General features: G+C 42.0%; 1 protein-coding gene across 2 annotated transcripts; it reads right to left on the bottom strand.

The window, feature by feature from the left end:
- COCH (cochlin) lies at positions 221-17,830 on the bottom strand. 2 transcript variants are annotated; one of them, XM_021402900.1, is made up of 11 exons: positions 17,617-17,830; positions 17,479-17,523; positions 12,026-12,182; positions 6,733-6,866; positions 6,344-6,406; positions 5,444-5,488; positions 5,207-5,354; positions 4,568-4,671; positions 3,678-3,904; positions 1,866-2,382; positions 221-1,094 (listed from the first exon to the last, which is right to left on the bottom strand). In XM_021402900.1, the coding sequence occupies exons 1-11, from the start codon at positions 17,639-17,641 to the stop codon at positions 919-921; spliced, it is 1,641 nt and encodes a 546-aa protein (XP_021258575.1). In that variant the 5' UTR covers positions 17,642-17,830; the 3' UTR covers positions 221-918. The 2 variants fall into 2 exon arrangements, with proteins under 2 accessions (XP_021258575.1, XP_021258574.1); XM_021402899.1 differs by having other exon boundaries at positions 6,344-6,409; positions 17,617-17,815.

The following is a 22,038-nucleotide window of genomic DNA, read 5'->3' as shown; positions in this document are numbered from 1 at the left end:
CAATAATTTCATGAAATCAAGAGAGTACAAGGTATTAGAAAAAATCCAGGTAATCAGATATATGAGGAATATCCCTGTTGACTTCACTGGTGTAGGAAATGGTAATATTCAGGACTCAGACCCACAAAGAGAACTGCTGTGCTGTAAACTCTTCTCAAAATCTGTGCCAGAAGATGTCACAGAACCATGCAAATCAATGGGTATAAATAAATGTAATTCAAATAAATGTAATGCAAATCTATGGGTATAAATAAATGTAAATTTTGCCAACCAGATGGCACTATTGTTCACCATAGCAAGATAGTTGATAGGCATGGTGGGGATGGGTTTGGGTTGGACTTGCTGATCTTAGAGGTCTTCTTCAACCTTAATGACTCCATAATTCTCTATAGTTCTATCAATTAGAGAAACATCTGTCATACCTCTTTTTAAGCTGCCTGGCACTAATGGGTGTTGCACAACTGAAGCACTGATAATACTTCACGCTATCAAAAGAACTCCTTGAAAAGATACAGAATCATAAACTATCGAAGGCTCACAGAAGATATTATTGTATATTTAAAATTACATTATTTTTAACTTGCAAGAAGGCACCTAGGAGGTGACAGCAAAAATATCAGAACTCTATTGTTTTCTCTGCTGATAACTGATAGCCATAAGTGCACAATATGCATAGCTTCAAAACTTAGGCTACTATAAATGTACTGGAAGTAATAATAGCTGTTGGCCAAACTCTGCTTTCCCACATCAAGTTCAACTTCTAGCAAGCTCACAAGACCCTCAACTGACTACAGAAAGTAGCCCTTCTCCTGCCCTTACATGATGATAGTATATGTAATAAAACTTGTGTATTTAAGAGGGACCATTCCAGTCTCATAATTCTTAGTTTCAGAAACTATCCAACAGCAGATTTTTGTGTTATTGCTTAGAGTCCAAAAAATCTTTACAGATGCCTCGAATAACATCAGGAACCATCTGCTCCAATCCAGTGAACTCTCTAGTGAAGAAAGTATGAGATTCCCGTGGTTCAGAAGCCATATCTTTCAGATCATCCAGAGGTGCCCAGGCAACACCAACAGAGAAGACTGTTATTCCTAAAATGTGAGAGTATAGCAAAGAAAGAAAATACATAAAACCCTTTTGTCTTTGGCTGCAAGAAAAACAAGCAATTTCTATATCCATTAAATAAATTAGATCAGAAAGGAGTGCTTCAATACTTGTAGTCTGTCAAAGATTATTAGATTTTGCCACTAAATATCAGGAAGTAAGTACTTGTCTAAGTAAGAACCCTGATAGAAATACAGTGTATCTTACCAGTTAGCATCTTAGATGTTTTGCAGTGATAAATACGAACACAGCAGTGACGCAGCGGTTCTTGTGTTTCAAGACTTACTGTTTAGAAGAATTTTGAAAATACATTTGGATCCTTTATGTATGTAATGCTTAGTGTTTTCAAGCATCGGAAGCCCAGAGGCTTTGTTCAAAATCACTTATTTTTTCCCCACATATCATGGAGAGCAAAAGTAATGCTATATTGGATGCCAACACTGGTAGAAGCTTCACTACATGGCTCTTTATTTTTCATCTACTATTTTCTCTCTTATTTAGGAAGAAAAGACTGAGTGTATTGGTTTTTTTAATTTTAACAAAGTTGCCATGAGTGAGTCTACTTACACTTGGCTTGGTAATCCCATTTTTTCATCCTAATGGAAAACAGTTCCTCAGAGCTCCTGTTCTGCTAAACTTTGGACAAGTAGGATACTTCATTTGCTCTCTAGAGCATTGTTTAAAATTTAAAATCTTGACACAGACAATACAGCAGGAATGGGTTGAATCAACTCCCACTGCCTATGAAGATCATTTACCTGCTTTTTGTGCAGCAACAGCAGGTCCTCTAACATCATCGTAAGATTGACCATCAGTCAGAATAACAAGGAAATTTTTGTTTGCTCCATCCTTCACTGGCCCAAATACGTTTCTGGTTGTGAAAGAAATGGCATCACCAGTAGCAGTGCCACCGCTCATGTAACGAATATTCCGGATAGCAGAGAGGACCTTTTCCTTTGTGGTGTAGTCTGTGAAGCTGAACTCAGTACGCTGATCATATGTGAACTGCACAGCTGCAATCTTGGAGCCAATATCAGAGATCTCAAAAGCCTTTGCAACGTTGCTGATGAATTCAAGCATGAGTCGGAAGTTGCTCTCTCCAACACTGCTAGAACCATCTATCAAGAAGCCTATGTTGACAGAGTTATAGCATGTCTTGCTACACAACATTTGCTCATGTGAACACAGTTTTTGGACAAGAGGCTTTACATATTTCGTGGTGCCAAACCAGCTGGGCATTTGGTAAGAGAAGAAGCCATTGTTTCGACAGACAGCCTATTTGAAAACAAAAAGTCAAAAGGCAAATACCAAAATAGGTTCTGTACATAGTAAACAGACAGTCAAGCTTGGCCCCAGCTCCCTCCAGAAATTTCAGAAAATTTCATTTTATTAATGGGAACCCTAAAAACCTGAGATTTTAGTTATGTTTTTAGAAAGTGAACTAAGCTCTGGCTGCTAACTATCCAAAGGATTGGAAGTTTTGCCTTTTTCCTTATCCACTGAAAATTAGATTTCTGTATTTTCCCTTTTAACACCATAAGCACTTAAAAAAAAAATCTATAACACATCATAAACACAGACATACAGTTGAGTAGAAATATATGTCTAGGTTATTTGAAGTAAAAGTTGTTTCTCCTTTGGTTTCTATAGTATACACGTAAAGTGCAAGGTAATTGAGAAGGGCATTAAATTTAAAATGAGCTCTCCAAATGTGATAACTGATCTTCCTCAAAATGCAGAAGGGGAGGAAGCAGGCCTCTGTCACATAAGGTCATGCCTTTCTGTGCCTGTAAGATCATACAAGTTGGACCTGTCTGGGATCAGAAGCAAGCTGTCTTGTGCATGGAAGCTGCAGAGCCACAGTGCTTCATTCCTTCGTGCTAAGCTATGAACTTTCTGCTGAAATAAAATATCTAAAACCTCTCTATGAAACATGAAGTAGGAAATAGTCCTTAGAAAGCTCTTGTGAGACCTGTGTTTGAGTTCTGTTGTTAACTTATACAGAGCAAGATTGAAAACTGTTCATCCAAGATGAATGTCTTGCATACAAACTTGGTACGATGCACTGGTCAGTCTTTTCTGTCCTCTTTGTAGCAAAAGTAACTAACAGTTCCTCAGATCAGGTACTGAAAGAAAGACAGGCCTCCCTGTCTGTCATTTCAGGATAGGAGATACACCTGTGCTTCTTTGCTTCAACGTGTTAAGTTATGTTTGAGATAGGAGAATCCCTTACTGTGAGAATCTTCATGCAATGCAAAGTCCAAGAGCTACAGCTTGGCCAAGACTCTGAACTGGGAGGATGGCAACAGCATTTTGGTACCTTTGCGCAGCCCCGTTAGCAAGAAAATAACCCAGCAGTTGCATATAAGAAGAAACTAATAGGCTTATTCAAATATCTACTACTGATTTCTTTAGGCTTCCTAGTGATTTCTTAGGTTTTTTTTCTCTTGTATTTTTTTGAGAAAATATTTTTTCTTATATGCATAAAACTTAGCTCATTAGAACTCAAGCATGAAGTACATTATCTGGTCTTACCCATAAATGAAAAATGAATAGTTATATTCTCTTACTTTGTCAATAAAACCAATGTCTTGTACCATTCCCAGTTCCTCTGTTGTGGGTTTTGCGACAGATACAATGAACACATTGACTCCAAATTCTCTGGCCACAATACCAGCTTCTTCTAAATCATCTGAGGGCCAGCCGTCTAGAAACACTACAATGATTTTGGGTATTCCTTTGCGTGCTCCATTTTCCATAGAGAAGAATTTCTGAGCTGCGTGTTTCAAAGCTTTCCCTAGTTTTGAACAGAAAAAGAATGTGAAGAAATAATACAGTTACATTTTGGTACCAGTGTTCTAGATAAAACTACACTGAATTTTAGTTATGACTACAGGTGTAACTCAGCAAACCAAGGAAATAGCATCTCAAAACATTTGGGTAATTCTGAAGCTTGAGCAATGTATTGCCTATTTAAAAAAAAGTAAAAGCAAATTTCCTTCCTTACAGATCTTATTTTATGCTAAGCAGATATATTAGTGCCTGCTAAATGAATTGGAAGGAACAAAGTTGAGAAGCTGCTTAAATTTAGTTTATGAAATACAGCAATCTGGAAAGCTTAGCTTCCTCATTTGACAAATATCCCTTCACAACGACGTACTACTTAATTAACCACTTAACAGGAAAGAAATGCTAAGCCTTTTAGACAAGACTTTGTTTCACGATGCCACTCTGTTAGAAAAGAAAAGCTGATTACTGTTTAAACACAGGAAATGATATTTGCACTAATAAAATATACAATAAGCAACCTGAATTTCTGAAAATGAAATTGAAAACAGAGCATTTAGAACACTTTCTGAAACAACTAAATTGTAAGTACTTCAGTGTATATGTATGCATAAAAATATGTTTTTACTTATGTAAAGTAATAACTTGTATTTTCATTGAGGTATGAACTCACCTGTGTTGGAATTGCCTCCTCTGAACCCTAATTCCTTTATGGCAAACAAAACCTCTTTTGCAGCAGTAAAGTTTTTCAGATAGAATTCAATTTTTGGATGTTCACTGCAGAAAAATAAAACATTAATGAACTACATAGTGAACTTTTCATACCTCTGTGGTATTAGCAAGCTAAATTTGAGTTTGAATCATTTTGTTCTTGTTTACGTATACTCATATTTTAGTAATTAAAAATGTAGAGGATAATCCTTACGTAATGATTTACTCAATCTCTAGCCAGAGAAATTATTTTTCACAGCAGATACATTAAAAGCAGCGTAATTCTTAAGCTTATTGAGCAGCAGAAAATATTAGGTTTTAAATGTATACAGAACAATTTTGAATGTGCCAGACGTTAAACTAAATGCATTTGTGTATTTGAAACTGACACAATTAAGTGTCACAGAGGTGGAAGATTATCAAGTTTGTTATCTTTTCACATGGACATCTCAACGTAGCACAACAAACAATGCTCCAAGCTGAGTTTATCTTGTCTTGCTGTTCGTTTGCCAGTATTGAGCAAATACTGTTCTGCAAAACAAACTTTACTTGACTTCTCTTATTTGTCGCTTGGTTATATTTTGTATAGGTCTGCTATTACCTGGCTTGTACAACTCCAACATGAGGCCCTTCCGTTCCAATTCCCAACATTACAGCTACTTTTCCAACAAAGTTTTTCTGCAGATTAAATCTGCGTTGGCCGATGTTGTAACTTCCATCAATGAGAAATGCAATATCAGCTTTACAGTCTGTGAGCATTCAAAATAATTAGAACTTACTTAGCACCAAATAAATGTTAGGATTTTGTTTTTCAAAAGTTAAACCTGTGAATTCCTACCTTTGTTTCCAGCCTTTTTCTCAAGGGGCTTCTTAGGTCTTTTGCCTTTAATAAAGGATACAGCATGGATCATTTAAGAACAACAAGATGTATGGAAGAAGCTTAGACTCTAAGAATTGCATTGCAATCTGTCCTCGATAAAAACTGGCATGGGGCTGCATCATCCTTCAGTCAGCTTAATAGTTACAATTGCAGTGCTATTTCTTTGCTCCTTGGAGAATATTCTTTTCTGAATGAAACAATTTAAGCTTCCTTACTACACCTGCCTAGCTGATTACTGAAACCTATACGGAAAGGCTTACATAGAAATCACTGTAGCTCAGCATCTGAAGCACTACTATTTCTCCGTTAACTGTCTGCTGTACAGGGACAGTTTTTGTGCTTTGGAAGCAAGCTGGGACTAAAACTGTAAAGCAGATGTTTTATTCACAAATGAGATCCAAGTCCAATATATATATGCCGCTAGCCGTCATACAAACTGATCTAGCCTTTTACTGGTGGTATTTTCTGCAGGGAAATTCACATAGCATCTAAATATCTGCTTCGTAAGTCCTGACAGCACTTTGTTGTTAAGTACTTCCGTGAAAACGAATGCATAATCCATCTTCTCTGTCATTTAATAGGAATGAATATCCCATGAGCTCACAGACTCTTTTTTTCCTTTATGTCACCTGTATTACTTTTCCAAATTCATTCAAGTGTTTCTTCATTTACATGAATGCTACTGAAATCAGAATCAGTCTGATTATAAGCAATTCTTCCTCTTCCTGATGAAAGATACACAACAATGGATTTCATATATGTTTTCTTCTTTTTAAACACATCTTATGAAACTTAGCATGTTCGTCACGGACTCATGCCCTATAGCACATCTTAACACAGGAGACCTGTGACTGGTACCTGTAGCAGGCCGTGCTGTTGCCACTGATCGTCCCACGGCTTCAAGCGCTAGGTTGTTGGTACCTGCTAAAGTATTAGAAGAATGAATTAACACTATTTCAACGTATTTAGGTGAAATTGAGTGCTTGAAGAATACTTTATTTCCAAGAATTTACTAAAAGTAGTCTAGAGACTTTCTGTATAATCTAGAAGGATTAATCTAGCTGTAACAGAATTATTTCAAGCAAATAGTCAAAAAATGAAGATGAAATGAGTTACAAGTGAAAATTTTTGCTACATTTCATATACCAAGCACAATATTTGTATACATAAGCACTCTGAAAAAGTTTCCTAGACTTCTGTTAATATCTAGAATACAGTTTGCAAAGTAGTAAGCATGATCCACCTACGAGTCACTGAGAAAGATGAAGCCCATCTAGAGAGCACCTGAGACTGGATCCCATTGGCATTTACAGCCGGGTAGTTTTCCTGTCCCGGGAGAGTCTGGACTCTTACAGCTCCTCCTGCATTGGTGATCACCCCTCTGAGAGAGGAAAAAGAAGTTACTACAAATCAGACATTTTAATTACAAGAAAATACAGTTATATAATCATTGGACACTATATACTGAACACGAGTCTCCTGAAAAAAGATACCATTTAGGCGGGTGGTTGTGCTCATGCTAAAACTAACTATAAGGAACTGAAAAGATTATTAAGACGAGCTATTCTGCAGGGCATCACACAGACTTAGAAAAAAATACCAAGAAGTTCTAAAATTCCAGCTGTTCTCACTGAAGCAGAAGAACACACTAATTCCTCATGAAAGAGCTACAGCAAAAATGTATTTAAATTCTTTATGGCTCATGAATTTGTAACCAAAACAAAATCAGGCATGCTTAAGTGCAAAATGATTAAAAAAAAAACAACAACACTGTAGGAAAATACTGCTTGCAGTAGTAATTTTTATGGTAGATACTGTGTTATGCATCCACACAGACTGCCATCAGAAATTCTAGACATTATTGACAGCAACCATCAGATTACTGATAAATACAAGATCGGAGCTTAAAGTATCTTACTCTTCTCATTCACCTGTAGTAAAAGTTAAGGCATGATATCTGAAATTAATAAAATAAATAGAATGCAAGTTAATAACTCAATCAGTATAATATTCCTGATCGCTTTCTCTCTACACTTGGAAATATCATATTGACAGTAAGTGCTATATAGCTGAGCAGTTTTCACTTACAGAAACATAGAGTAGGAACTTCAGAATTTGAAATACTTAGATATGATTTGTTAACTATTTCCTATCTTTGCCAGCTTAAGCGTTCTATGATACATCTTAAATACACAGTTGTAATGGGTTAATTTTAAAAAGCCAGAAGGCTTACTGATTAAAAATATCTAACAAAGTCCTTTTCAGTATTATAAGACAATTGTACCCCCACTGCCACCCTAGAACAGTCAGTACAGAAATGTAGAAGCAACAAGAAAACATTGAGGAAGTTTTCTAAAACTGAGAAGAGATTTGAGCCCAAAACCTTCTTAGAGAAGGCCATTATCATTATTCTTTTGTTGAGCTTCATTTCATGGCTCAGTGAACACGTTCTGAGATTGCCTGCCAGACCTACTGGTTATGCAAGACTAGTTTGAAAATCTTGCTGATACTTACATGCTGAGACTGTCAGCACTACTGGGACTTCCAGGATCATATGAACATCTAAGACAACAATAGATCTATGTGCCTAAGAAACTTCAGGGTTAAAAGCAGCCCAAAGAGAGCTTCATTTGTTATTGCAGGCAGAGAGGTTGTGTTGCTGGGACAGTCAAAGGCTTTGGAACTTTTTTTGAGATTTCTTTTTATATGCTACTGAGAGAGTGGATATTACTTTGATGGGCCAAAATTCAATGTGGAGCTTCTCTACATGGAAGGAAAAACTTAATGATTTGTAGCACTTGGGTAGGTACAATACTCTGGAATACAAACAACTGTTTCAAGACTTCTGAAATGCAGCGATGTGTGCCTTTGCATTTACTTTTCTTATCTGTTTGGTTTCCTGCTTGAAGAGAGGTCCTAACCTGATCTGATTTAAACCACTGTGGAATAATCAAGACTGGAGTTTAGAAAATCTTGTACATATTTATGGTAATATTAGCTCTGGGTTTCAGTGGCAGAGTTTCCACATAAATCTCCTTGTGGCCTACTTAAAATACATTCACAGACACGATTTGCATTTCTATATGGAATTGTGGTTATATGTATTTTTTTAATATGTATATTTTTAATTCTTGTACCATGAAAGAATTATGGCAGTTTCAGATACCTTTTTTCTTTTAAATGTACACCATATAGACAGAGGAGCTTTATTAAAGTTATCCTGAATGCTTGAGTTTAAAATCAGATAAAAATTGCCAAATGCAAACAGCACTTCACATTTCTCCTTACTGTCTAATAAAGAGTGATGAGAGAGATTTGAACATTAACAAGGTGTTCTACTCTAAGGAAACGCCCTGAGCACAAGGGCATTAGTGCTGCAAGTGGACTGTTAGAAGCAGTACATACTGAGCAGATTCAGTCTTGCAGACCAGAAGCTAAGTTTTTGCTCAGAATCTCACAGAGTGTGGTTTTTATGCTAATAATCACATTAATTATATATGCCTATGGGTCAGCAAATTTTGATCTGAAGTTCCCATTACCATTGCTAAACTGCAATAAGCAGCTGGCGTTTCCTTTGGGGTCCTTGGATGAAAGGAGTTATTTTCAGGGGGGAAAAAACAGACAGGACAGCCAAATTGTCTTTCCTCCCTTTCACCAGCAGATACATGAAGCTCCTTCCGCATCATTCACCTTTCTCCGTGGCTGCAGAATCCCCATTCCCTTCTCCAAGGTGCAGCCTCCTACTGATCCCTGACTACCATCAATTCAGCAACAGGGAGCTGTTTTGGGTTTCATGCCAGCATCCTCTGGCCCTCTAGGTTCTGCTCACTCTGTCTCCACTGCACGTATACTGCTTTTGGCAAGAAAGAAGGCTTAGCAGCAGAACCAGCCTACACAGCAAAGTTTTCCAGGGGATCTGCTGGTGCTCAGAAGCCCAGTCCCCCTGGCCAGACAACCCTTCTGTCAGTAGCCATGTAGTGAATGCTACAGCTGCTCAGGGGCTATCAGCGCTTGTGGTTCATTTACAGCCACATTAGTAATATCACAATTTGCTTTTGGTCACTTGAATTGTGGGAACTTGATGTTTATTTAGAAGTGCTTTCAGCCTGTGACTAGTTATGAAAAACGTGCATGCCTATTTAGCATCTAAAGACTGCATTAAGTTAGGTCTCCATCTAGCAGAACTACCAGCAGAACAGAACTGCACAAACTGAGAACGAGTCCTTAATTTGACCTTCTGATTATTAATTCAATTAATCACTCAGTGGTAGATTTAACTCAGTTCTTTATGCTTGCATAGTGTCAGCTTAGTAGGAGGTTCTCCATTCTTCCTCCTGACAAATAAAACTCATTCTTCTGCCCAGAAAAAAGAACAGTATTAAATAAATATTCTGTTTCCTGAGAGTAATTACACGTAAAATAAGGAGAGAAAAAGATGAAAAGCCAAGTGTAACAAACTAAAGCTGGCAGAAAGCTCATTCATATATAGCATTCAGAATTCTTCACAGGTACATTCTGATAAATTCTCTAAAATGCACGATGTAGTATTTTCTTGCAGTAAAGATCACATCACAGTAGAACTACTCATAGGAATAAGTATTATTTGGTGCATGTAGAAGTTTAGGAATTGAGCCTCAATTAGGACCCAGCACACACAGACTGGTGGGTGTGTGTAGTGGGGGGGGAAGAGGAACTGATACGTGCTCATAGTTGTTCTTCAGTTTAAAAAAAAAAAAGTGAGCACTTCTCCCCAAAATAATGCTTATGGAAACAGAGGATAATTGTGTGATTGTGCTTTCCGTCAAAATTAGCAGCAGTCACGACACATACCTAGTCCTCAACATTACTTAAGGCACATAGCGCCATCTTGCACTTGCCATGCAGTGTAGTGTATGGCACACACAGTTTTAAACTAGATGTGATTGTTTCAGTTATTTGGAAGAAAAATCTGAAATTCTCAAAACACATATGTCATTATACAATGAGAGAAGTTAGTAATTATCTATTAGCAGCATATTCTTGAGTTACTTTGACACTGAGATGGAGTTTTGCCATTGCAAAACAGAGCTGGAAGGAACAAGTCTCTGGTATGTTTTAATTGGCTTTTGTAGGCTGCAGTGAAGTTAAGTGAGAACTGAACAACTGTCCCCTCGCCTCCATCCAGCAATCCATTCTGACTAGGACCAGCATTTATGACTTCTCATAGCTCGGGAAAAATGCTCATAGGTAGTAAATTCTGTTCTGAATGTGAAAGGCTGATGGGACTAATAGCACCTAGCTTAAAGCATGTCCTTCAAAACAGCGGTTCTCCTAAACAGAATATAGGTGAAAGATTCTTCTATTTTTTTTTTTCCTCCAGAGTGCTAAACTACAATTAATTCAGAAGACTTGAACTTAATTCATTTACAATGGCATGCTCACTGGAAGGGTCCGATTAGAAGGACAGATACATTTTAATCCCTTTGTTGCTGTTAGAACACTTGAGTGGTTAGAAACAGGTTTTTTTTTTTGTTTTTTTTTTTTTAAAAACAGTGCATATTTCAATGATAGTATCATATATGTTGATGTATGCTGTGGAAGAAAAAAAAATCAGTATTGCATAATCCTTTGCTTCTGGGTTGGAGAAAGGTAGTGCACAGTTTATAAGGTACAAGCTTCAATGGAGAGCTAAGTGATGTACAGATGTCTGTGCTTTATTATTCATATGAAAAAAATCTGAACTTTTTATTTCTTGTACCTCCTTTTGTAAAAACTCTGATTTTTCTGGTGCTGATCTAAAAAATTATTAGAATTAGAATAACTTCTGCTAACTCTTCATTAAATTAATGAGAGATTCCACTAAGGCACAGTAAATGCAAATCTGGAGTAAAACAGATGCTGCGGCTGTTATTGATACTTGCTGTTTTCCTGCAGCTAGTGCAGCCAACTCTGGGCTGCAGGGGAGCAGGGGAACAAACACCCCCAGGTTTTGTCAGTGAAGCTTCTTTAGTGGTCAAACTATAGCCACTGGAAGGAGAGCTTTAAGGCTGCTGCCTAGCAAACAGAAAAGTTTTCTCTGGTGACCAGCAAAGAAATGAAATGCTACAAGTAGTCCTTATGGATCACATTCACCCAAATCATGCCTAGGTCTGTTAAGCCCCTACACAAAACAGATTTTAACAGTTTCAGGAAATATGTCATATAAAGTAAAGTAAAAAACTTAATCTGCTTTTATTCTCCTATTAGGTTTTTTTTTTTTTTTTTTTTTTAAACACTGTATCCTTCTAAGTCTGCCAGTAATACAAGTTACCTTACAGGGAAAGCCTGCCTGCTGCTTTTCAGCATCACTAGTTTCGCTGTTTTCAAGGACACTTGCAAACCACACAGTTTTACCCCCCCAGTTATGCACTGTTCTTCTAATGACATTCCAATTATATTAGGAAGCCTTCTGAAGTCCATAAGAATCTTCATTATGACGGCATCAAAAGGTTAGCACTTACAAGCGTAGCAAGATCACACGTAAACTTGCTTAATGCATGGATTCACAATCGTCTGACCTACCTGTGTATGGCAGCTCCACAGACACTGGAAAGAGAGGCATAAACTCCATCTCCAAAGACATAGAATTGCCACAGAGGACAGTTTGCTGGGCAAAGGACATCTTCTGTCTCCTTTCTAAGGTCAAGTCCTCTTGTAAAGCATGTGATAGCAGTGGAAGCTAAAGAAAAAAAAGATTTTTAAAGTCACAGGTTTTTCTTTTTTGTTGTTTTTGTTCTTAAGCAAGCCTGTTTCCAAATAAAGAGCACTGTTTCAATTTGAAATTAGGTACAGCGTCTCATCCTGTGCTCCAGTATGTCTGTAAGCACTGTCTTTGGCACTTAGAAGTGTGCAGCTATGATAACTGTAACACAGTTCTTAATTTATGAAAAAGAAGAGGCAGAAAAGTACAGAAAAGCTTTTAAAAAAAGTAAGAGGAAACACTGAACATCAAAATAATACCCGGGAAACATTACAGAGGAAAACAGTAGCAGCAATTTACAACATGTGCAGATTTACCACAGAGACAAAGGCCGGGGGAAAACCTAGAGGGCTGGTGGGCACAGGAGGGAGTGGTGCTCTCCAGACAGGAACCTAAGGACGCAGACATCATCCTCACAGTGCTCTCCAGCTATGGGCAATCTGCGAACTGCCTGGGAAGCTCTGTCCAGTGTTCATTCACAGAAGAGGTTGACAGCAGCATCTCCCTGAGCTTCTGCAATAAACCCTGCTGAAGCCAGTGTAAAAACAAAAAGGGAGTATTCATCTCCCTTACTCCAGCAAGACTAGCTGCATCGCGAACATTCATATAGGCTCACTGCAATGAATGTTAAGTCATTACAGTTGTGCAGATAATTCTAAGATTCACCCAGCAAGACCAAAATTATTTATTCATTTTAGGGGCATAAATTTTTCACATGGAATTCTGCCTTTTTTTTTTCTTGAAATTTGCTCCCCAAATTATCATCCTTTGGCTTTTGCTGTGCTTACATGTTCATACACCTACACATGCAGACAGGTGTACACCAGTGTGAAGTTTCGCCTGGCAGATTGAAGGTTTTTCTTTTGAAAACTTAGAGGTCATTGTCTCATATGCTTAAATACCATCTTGCTGCTAAATGATGCAGTCTGGTCGCATAGCAAATTAGGGTATAACTATTAGGGTTTAACTTAGATCAACATCATTTTATCATCATAAGTTCAACTCATGACTGGATATTTATTCTGAAATTCCTAAGAGCAAATCTTGCCACCACTAAGCACTAGTAGGTGAAAGAACCTCTTCTATAGCCTTTTTGTGATACCGGGAGCTGACAGAGTCTAGCTAATGACTAGGTGCACACACCATGAGAGTGTGTTCCATGGATTAGTGTTCCACCTCATGCCTGCTTCCCTGCCCACCCTTTCCACTCTTAACCCAGAGCGTTTACTGACCCCAACATAAGCTGCTATTTGAAAGAATGCTTTTGGAACATATGCCCTTCCTAATCAGCAGATGGAAAAGATCACACTGCCATGGTGCCTCCTGCTAATCTCACCGACTTTAAAGCTGACAATCAGAACATCTACAGCTGGAAGCGCACAGTGAAGCGTATCTGTTTACTCCTGCTGCGTAAATTTAACAATTGTGTTTAGAGAACATAAGTGTAGTTTTGCTTTTAAGTATACCTACTCCTCATTAATGCTATATGTAAATTACAATAACCTATCTAATCACATCTTCCTAGAAAACCTTAACTGCTGTTTGTCAGCACTTAGACATATTTAGCATACCCAAGTAGCATCTATGTAATCCAGGTGAAGGGCAAAAAGCAAGAAATGCTTTTTCATTTCCTCCTTTCAAAATAATAGAAGCTGTCTACTTAGCAAAAACCACTAAAGTGCTTTAGTCTTCTTATCAGTTATTCTAAAAATAAAGAAGTATTTTTTAGGACTTCCACAGTCTTGCCTACTCACATCCTCTCCATGTTTAGTCGTACACCTTTGCCTTAAAAACAAAAGTCTGCAAGACAACCTAGAAGCTCAACATTTTCACTGTTAGAAGCACTAAGTTGTTAGGTTATTAGGCTGCAAGAAGTCAATTTACTCTGCATTTGAATCCCCTGGTCATTTCATAATGAAATAACATCCATCGAGTGACAGCTAGTGAGGCCATCAAACAGCAGCCAGAAAGCTGGATATCCTTAGAGGAATCACTGCAGTGAGCATTAATGGTAATCCGGTCTTGCAGAACAACTTGTGCTGTGTACTCTGGAACATTTTTCCAGCCTCCAAAAGTGCTAAACACCACAGGAAGTTTATAATACCTGCCACTTCTAATGTACTTACCCTGACTGAGTTCCTTGGCAGGCTGCACATATGAATACAATTGGATATGTCTAATTAATGCATTCCTTATTGCTTGGAGATCTGCATTTCTCTCACTAGCAGGCACTCACCAAATACAATCATGTGTCAAACTAACATTTTACATTTTTGATAGCACTGAAGATGGTGGTCATCATGGGGAAATCTAGCTGTGTTTTTTTAGCCATGAAAACATAGATGTACACTGTAGCCCAATATATTTTCTATGTTCTGGCTGCCTAAAGATCCTCACCTATACCATGAAAGAGGCACTCCAGAGGGAAGATACCAAGTTGCTGCTGTGTGAAGAGCTCACATACTGCAGCTAGGACCTTTAACCTCATACCTCAGTTGGATCAGCAAAGAGAGTCTTGTAATGCACACTTTGACTTCAGGTACTAATGCTGTTAATTAAAAAGCAGTTTATTTTGTTTTGCTATGTAGATACAGCTTCCTATAAGCTATAATTTTGGAACTAACATTAGCAATGTCAGGAACACTATAAAGATAGTAATTACTGAGTACCAAAGTTAAAATTAATAGTACCAGTTTTGCAGTGATTTCGTTCCTCCCTGTTAGGTAATGAATCCTGTAAAATCACAAACAGTCCAATATGAACTTAAAGTGCATTAATCATGCCTGAATACTGGATCATACAGAATAGTTCTCTACCAGCTTACATACTAATTATTCTCCTCAAATTTTATGAGGTACTGCTACTCAAATTTAAGAAAGTGGTTGTTTTTGTTAGCGTATCCAAGGTAATTCATCTTTGCAGAACCAGTAACTGAGATAAAACCCAAGTGTTATAATCACTGTGATTTAAGAACGCAAGAGCAGTAGCGCTTGAAACATTTCCCTAGATACTTATGTGACCCAGTACTCTACTCAATTTCATGAATACTTAAGATCTAAATCCGTGCATTTTTCAGAAGAAGGAAAGATAAGTTTGCAGTTAACAGGAAAAGACTCAGTCCTAGACCTCTACCCAATCTGGATTTGGACAGAAAGCACAGACCTCTGCACATGTGAAAATAACACATTAGTCTGTAAAAAATGACCACAGTCCCACTCTGTCAAGACACACACGCTTTAAGCCTTATGGAAACACACTACATTAGGGCACACTGGAAAAACTGTACAAAGAAAAACTGCATTTCTTCCCGCTTCAAACCATATTTAAAGGCAGGGATGAATGTCTTCCTTCACTGTTGACCTAAAAAAAAGAAAAAAAAGTGAAGGCTCACTTCTGTGCTGCCACATCTATCCGGTAACCATGCTTTCAGTCTTTCCATCAGTTCGATATTTTTGTTGCCTCATCCCACGTACTCCGATTTGCTCTGAATAGCAGTGTCTTATGCCCACCTATAAGTTCTCACTTCGTTTTTGACAGGAGTAACTAAGACTCTAGAAAAATAAAATCAGTGCTGAGATTTGATCTCTAACCTTGAAATTTCCATGTTTTGTTTTGGAGAAGTAGACTTCATGCAAAAGAAAAAAAGAAAAAATCTGTGTAGGTTATTAGAAGTGTCAGGGACTCCTAAGACCAAGATAGCTTTATAGGCCATAAAATTGGGTTGTTTTTTTTTTTTAGTACGTTTTATACAGTACTTAATTTCTTTTCAGAACAGGAAGATTTGGAGGTTTTTTTGTTTGTTTGTTTTTTAATCTTGAGGCTTCAGATAAACCTGGATTTGTATGTCATGTAATGAATATTCCTACCAGCCTTGTCTGTAGGAGAAGAAAACCATCCTGGTAGAAATACACCTGCTTACGTTTTGGAAAGCATGTTCATAGATTACATACTAATTTGTGTAATGTGAAGTACATATCTTGATATGAAAAGCGATGGAATTTAAAAAAGCATCAGGGCTGTATTACTTATTTCACTCTGAGGTTTGCACTTTTCTGTTCAAGTTAAGTTAACTTACTACCATATGTCAGTGTTCACCCACCTATACAGTCATCTCGTGTATAATAACCAGAGTTGTTGAACTCAGCTGTATTTACATGTATTCATTAAAAGGGGAATATGAGAAAAGATCTCCCTGAGTAGCTATGAGCCTAAGTAAGGTAGATATTCAAGGAAGCTCAATGTTCTGCACTACTTTGAATGGCAGAATTTTAATCTTTTTTTTTTTTTGTAAAAGTTTATGCAAGCTTCTAGCTCAATAACATTTGCCAGCGTCCCCTTAACATTACTTCAGTTGGTTCCAGATACCTTCTAATTAGAGGTTCCTTCTCCAGCCTTGAGAGAAAGTGTTATAAAAAACTTCTCATTTGTTTTCTGTTGACATTTCACCTGTGATGCACCTGTAAAACAAGAAAAAGAACTGGGGTTGCTGTGGGCTTTCTGTTGCTGTTTTGTTCTTCAGTCACAGCAGTCCTGTGACATAGGGCTATCACCTCGATAGCATAAAAGAATTTTCTAAGTGTTTGAAAGAAAACACGAGGAGCAGCAGGTCCCGCTTCCTGCTGAAGGGTCCCCGAGCGATCGGCCAGAGGCCGCAGGTCACTCACCGGCCGCGGGCAGGACGATGTCCATGCGGGCTCACTGCCGGGGCTCCTGCCCGCCCTCCCTCGGCGAGGGGCTGCGCTGGAAGGGGCGGCCAGGCGGCTCGCACCCGTCGGACACTTCTTGCAGCGTTTCCTGCGGCTCACGGTTCCCTCGGGTTGACAGGCTTCGGGCACCCGTTCTCCAGAGGCGGGGACGCAGTCCCTCAGGTCACGTAGCAGCTCCTGCACCGCCAGGTGCGTTCAGTTCGCTCTTTCCTTCCCAGGTCGCAATGACGGCGGTGCGGGCGCACAAAGGTTGGATCGATTTCACAGCCAGAAACGCGCTGGGGATCCTCGCGCTGTCGATGCTCGGGGCTCCCCACGGCACCCAGCGATTCACACACCCACGCTCACTCGGCACTCCTCCAGGCAGACGCATTTGTTACCGTTGCCCTTCAACACCCGCGCCAGGAGGGACAAGCGCGGAAACGCTTCCAGACGCACCACGCGCCCCGCTGCATACATCCCCTTCACTCTCCCCGCGCCTCTCGTACCCAAAGGACACGCCAGGCTCTACAAGCCGCCCCAGCGGGAGCGCCCTGCCGCCGTGCGGGACAGGAGGGCCGCGCACTCACCTGAGCTGTCGCTCCCGCGCACGGGGCCGCAGAGCAGGAAGACGCCTGCGGAGAGAGAGAGAGAGAGAGAGAGAGAGAGCAGAGCGGGGCGGGTCGGGTCGGGTCGGGTCGGGCCGCCCCGTCAGCCCCGGTACGCACCGAGAAGTAGGGGAGTGATCTGCATGGCGGCGGAACACGCTTCCGAGCGCGAAGAGAGGCGCGGCGCAGCACGGCACGGCCGCTGTCCACACCGGCCGGCACCTCCGCAGCGCTGTGTCTCAGCCGCCGCCGCGCCCGCCTTAAACCTCTCCTGGGGCGCATGGGCACTGGGCAGGCGAGGGCGGCCGGGGTGGGAGCGAGGGAGGGAGCAGGCACCGGCGGGGCGGCCCTAGCGCTGGGCGCAGCCCGACCCGGTCCGGCAGGTGCTGCCGTTCCGCCCCCGCCGCGCGCCCCATTCCGTCTCGATCTGCTCGGAGCCGCTGGGAAGTCGCTGCGGTGATGATCCCGGCTGCCAAGCCCCGGTCGGGGCGACTCGCCCCCTGCCCGGCTCCCTGCTCCGCGAACCCCAGCCTGCCTTTGCCGCTTGCCCGTCAAAATAAATCGTAATTCTCCGTGTCCCTGTCACCTGCCGGTTTTGAATGCTTTATTTCAGGCGGATTCATTCCGACGTGTCACGAAGTGACTCGGCTGTCGGTTACGTAGGGAATTACCGGGCAACAGAAGCCCCGGCGGGCAGCCAGACCGGGCCGGGCTCGTCCGGTGCCAGAGAGCGGCCCGGCACAGCGCGGCGTCCCCTTGGCGCTGGGCGCTGCGGGCCGGGAGTGGGGGCTGCGGGCCCTTTCGTCTCCCGAGCGGGTGGGATGGCCTGACCGCCCGTACTGAACCGGGTGTGTTCGGTCTGCTGTGGCAGCGTACAGGTTACCCTGTGTTTAAACAAAACGTTGCTTAAATTAAAAAGCAAACGAGCAAAAAAGACACTTCAGAGCCCGCTTCGTCGTAGGATTCGATGCGTACCTGCGTATGTGCTGTGAAGTGTTAACTGGCATGAGCGTGACATGGGCAGATTGCTCTGAGCGCATCGGAAGGAGTGGAAGGAGCGCGTTTATTTCAGCGAATGCCTGCAGTCGCGTTCCTTGCTGGTTGCCGGCATTCGCTGTTTAACTTCTGCCGGGACGGCTGCTCCTAGGTACAAGCCTTCAGATGGAAGTAAGCTTGCAGACTTCCGAGCAATGGGCACGCGGCGGGCGCTGCGGCGGGGCGGGGCGGGGCAGCTGCAGCTGCAGCCTTCCTCGGGCCGGGCCGGGCCGCGCGGCTCTGCAGCAGCTGCTAGCGTGGGAGCGCGCGTAGGGTGGGCTTCTTCCTGCGCTTTCAAAGCAACAGGAGAGATGTCCGCCTTCTGCTCGGGGACATCCTGCACATACCAAAATAGGACGCGTGACCGGGTACGTTAGTGGTAAACATTTTTCGGAGTTTATTTCGAACGAAGTGAGAACGCGATCCCCTCCCGCCGTGCCCAGCTCCATGTCCCGGGAGCGCGGTCGTAGCCCCCCTCGTGCCGTGCCCCCCACCTGCCTGGTGTCTCCATGCAGCATTATCCGAGCAGCCGGGGCGGGCGTCGGAAGCGTCTGTCGGCCTTTCCCTGCTTCGGTGGGGACCTAAAGCGCTGCCAAGGGCCGCGAACACTGCCTCGAAATGGGAGCCCCGCGGTGGTCGCTGCAGGCACAGCAGCGATCGGTGCTTTCCGTAGAAGGGAGGTTGCTTAATTATTACTATCATTTAAAAGATATTCTGGGAAGCCACCCGGCACCTCACAGAAGACGCCTGTCGCAAGGCCAGCATCCTGTCGTCCTCAAGGCAGCGGCAGTCACCCGATGACCCCCCCAGTTCCCTTCCCGGTGCTACATGTTCCCCGGCCCCCTCCGTCGTCCTTTCAGCCCGGGGCCGGGATCTTTTCCCCGGGCTTAGCGAAGTTGGTGGAACGCGGGAGCTCGAGCCTGGCCATGGGGCGGCTGCGTCACATCGTACTTGGTGTGAGGGAAAGGCAGGAGGAACTGGGAGAGGCTTCCTTTTAACCTGGGAAATACGGGAGATGCCCGCGCTGAGTGACGCAGGCTATCCATCGTGCAGCACCACAGAGCCCCTCTGTCTATCGTCTGAGGAGGTTTCAAGCTGTACTGCCTCGGGAAGGTCCCCGAGACGCTGGCTGGCAGTGCTGACAGGGGAGAGGCAAAGCGCTGCCGTGTTGGCAGAGTGCCTGTGTGTGCCCAGCTCCAGGGGCTGCCGGTGGCAGGGGCGCAGGGTGCCTCTGCAGAGCCACCATTCCAGGGCACCTGAGCACATGTCTCTTGGCAAACACTGCACCACAGGGCCCTTATTTCTGACGTGCTTGGCCTTGATTTGTTAATACATGCCATCACCCTAGTTAGGCTGCTTTTTGTTACTTTTTGTTTGTATTTTTTCCTTTTTTTTTTTCCCCTCAATTAATGGTATGTCAGTAAATCTGAATAGAAACATGCCCGTTAGAAAACTACGTAAGTGAAAATGTTGCAACAAGATGAAGAAAATAACTGACTGGTGGGACTGGTGCCTAGAGCGATGTCTGTCGCAGCTGAAGTTTGTTACTAGAGGCAGGGCTGAGCACTGGCGCTGTCAGCTTTCCTGTCAGGCTGCTGAAGTGCGCCTTGGCAGCCTCCTGGTCCAGATCACCCTTCCAGACGCAGCTAAGGAGTTAGTCCAGTCTAGGAACTTTGTATCCTCTTTTTGGAGTCAGAAAGTCTTTATTCACACCCACAGACACATGCCAGAGCACAGCAGGAGGCCAAGGCCCACAGGGCTGCAGCAGGGCACTTGGGGAGGGCACCCTGTCTGGAGTTGTCCGGTCCTGGTCCTGCCAGCAGGGCTTGCTGCAAAGGCCTGCAATTACGTCCTGAAGCAGCACAGAGCTGAGACACTGAGAGTTCTCCAGTGCTCTCATTGGCAGTCAGTCAGCAGTTAGCCAGCAGTTCCTGGTAGGGAGCAGGCCCTCATCTACTGACAGTTTATACGTTTTAGATTGGCAGTTAATTTCATACAATAATCGAAGTGTCCTGTGAGGAGGGACCGGGTGTGAACCTGTTTGCTCTCCTATCAGAGGTCCTTTCACCAGAGACTGAGGAACAGTCAGCCACCTCTTGCTGTGATCAGTCTGGAGCTCCCCTATGCCCAGCCCCTGCTCTGTGCTTTTCTGTCTTTCGTAGAGACCAACTTTAAAAGATAAAATTAAAACTCAGGTTTTTCCTGTGGATTTTAGTACTGTAGCCACTTGGGGACAAAATAAGAGCAATAGAAAACATTAAATGAATTTCATATATAAATTTTAAAAACATATAAAACTGTAAGGCTTGTTTCAGAAGTAGTGAATGACTCTGGACTCATTCTTGTGTGCGTAGCTTGAGATATCATGAAGACCTTTGTTAGCTGAGACGTGTATTTTATTTGCATTTTGCAAACATTTCTTTTGTGTGTGCAAACACTGAGGACTCTTGAACGTTGGGCCCCACGACTGCCTGCTGCACATTCGCTCTTCTGTTTCACTTTGGGCAGCAGTGATGTTGTGAATAGGAGCACACTGCCAGCCAGAACTTTTCGTTGCTGAGGATGCTGATCTTTGGGATCAGACCCAAGGCATACTTCCACGCATTTCAAATCCTGCTTTGACAGCTAGCACTTCTAGTCTGGGGGTTCATCTGTCTGTTCAATCAAGAAGCCAGAGGTGTTGCTTCCCATTTTGGAAATTTCTTCTTAGAGAAATACGCAGCTTTGGGTAAGCGAGGTGCATTTTTCTGCTTCATATAAACGTTATGTTAATCCTGAATGGGAAGTGCCCAGTCAGAGCCTGCCTGTAGTCATATGGCTTTTGTTGAACGTGTAGCTTCTGTTATTTCTGGCTCTGCAATTGGTGAACATGCTGTTCCTTCCACTTCCTTTGGTAATGGTCATCTGCACATTTTAAGGGTAATCCAGGGCACCGCACCCTCTCCCCCCACCCCCAGAGCCATTCTTGAAAAATGCATTCTTTGTCTTTCTTTCATGCACACTTATGTAGGCACACATTGTCTGTGATAATTCTTAAATGGAAAAGATATTTACTGATTGAGAAAAATGAAGGTACAGTGAATTCAGTTTGTCCACTTTAACCCCTTTTATTTGAGGTAGAATGGAGCAAACAGGTTAGAATTTGTATTGTTACCTTTTGAATTACCTTTTCTCTTAATTGCTGTGATAAACGAATAAAAAAGAAATAAGGAATATTTGTAAAGATGCATAGCATGCAAAGAGCCTCTGTAGCATACATTTATTGCCGTACCAGAAAAGTGCATGTTGCTGTCTTGCTCCAATTTATAGGAGGGAGAGAAGGTTCTTTTAGTATAGGTATACCCGATGGCGAGATTAAGACACAACGGGTCAAATGTTTGCCCGACCAGTTTATTGCAAATCCTAGTTCATTAGGGAGATGGGGAAGGGAAGATGGGCGACAGAAAAAAGATAGGAAATAAAAGCAAGGAGCTTTTGTAGAAAGCAAGAGAGAGTCACCGCTGTGGG

Source organism: Numida meleagris, chromosome 6, assembly GCF_002078875.1.
Source record: "Numida meleagris isolate 19003 breed g44 Domestic line chromosome 6, NumMel1.0, whole genome shotgun sequence".
In the NCBI taxonomy this organism is placed as follows: Eukaryota; Metazoa; Chordata; class Aves; order Galliformes; family Numididae; genus Numida; species Numida meleagris.
The sequence above is the reverse complement of the archived record's forward strand: the minus strand, read 5'-3'. Positions and strand labels throughout refer to the sequence as shown.

What these genes read in the sequence shown, in the direction of transcription:
- COCH (XM_021402899.1), bottom strand. Translation starts at nt 17,641, where the DNA reads ATGCAGATCACTCCCCTACTTCTCG. An exon ending in GATCACTCCCCTACTTCTCG is followed by an intron (nt 17,524 to 17,616) that starts GTGCGTACCGGG and finishes CTCTCTCCGCAG; the next exon opens with GCGTCTTCCTGCTCTGCGGC. An exon ending in TGTGGAGCTGCCATACACAG is followed by an intron (nt 6,867 to 12,025) that starts GTAGGTCAGACG and finishes TTCCTCTCTCAG; the next exon opens with AGGGGTGATCACCAATGCAG.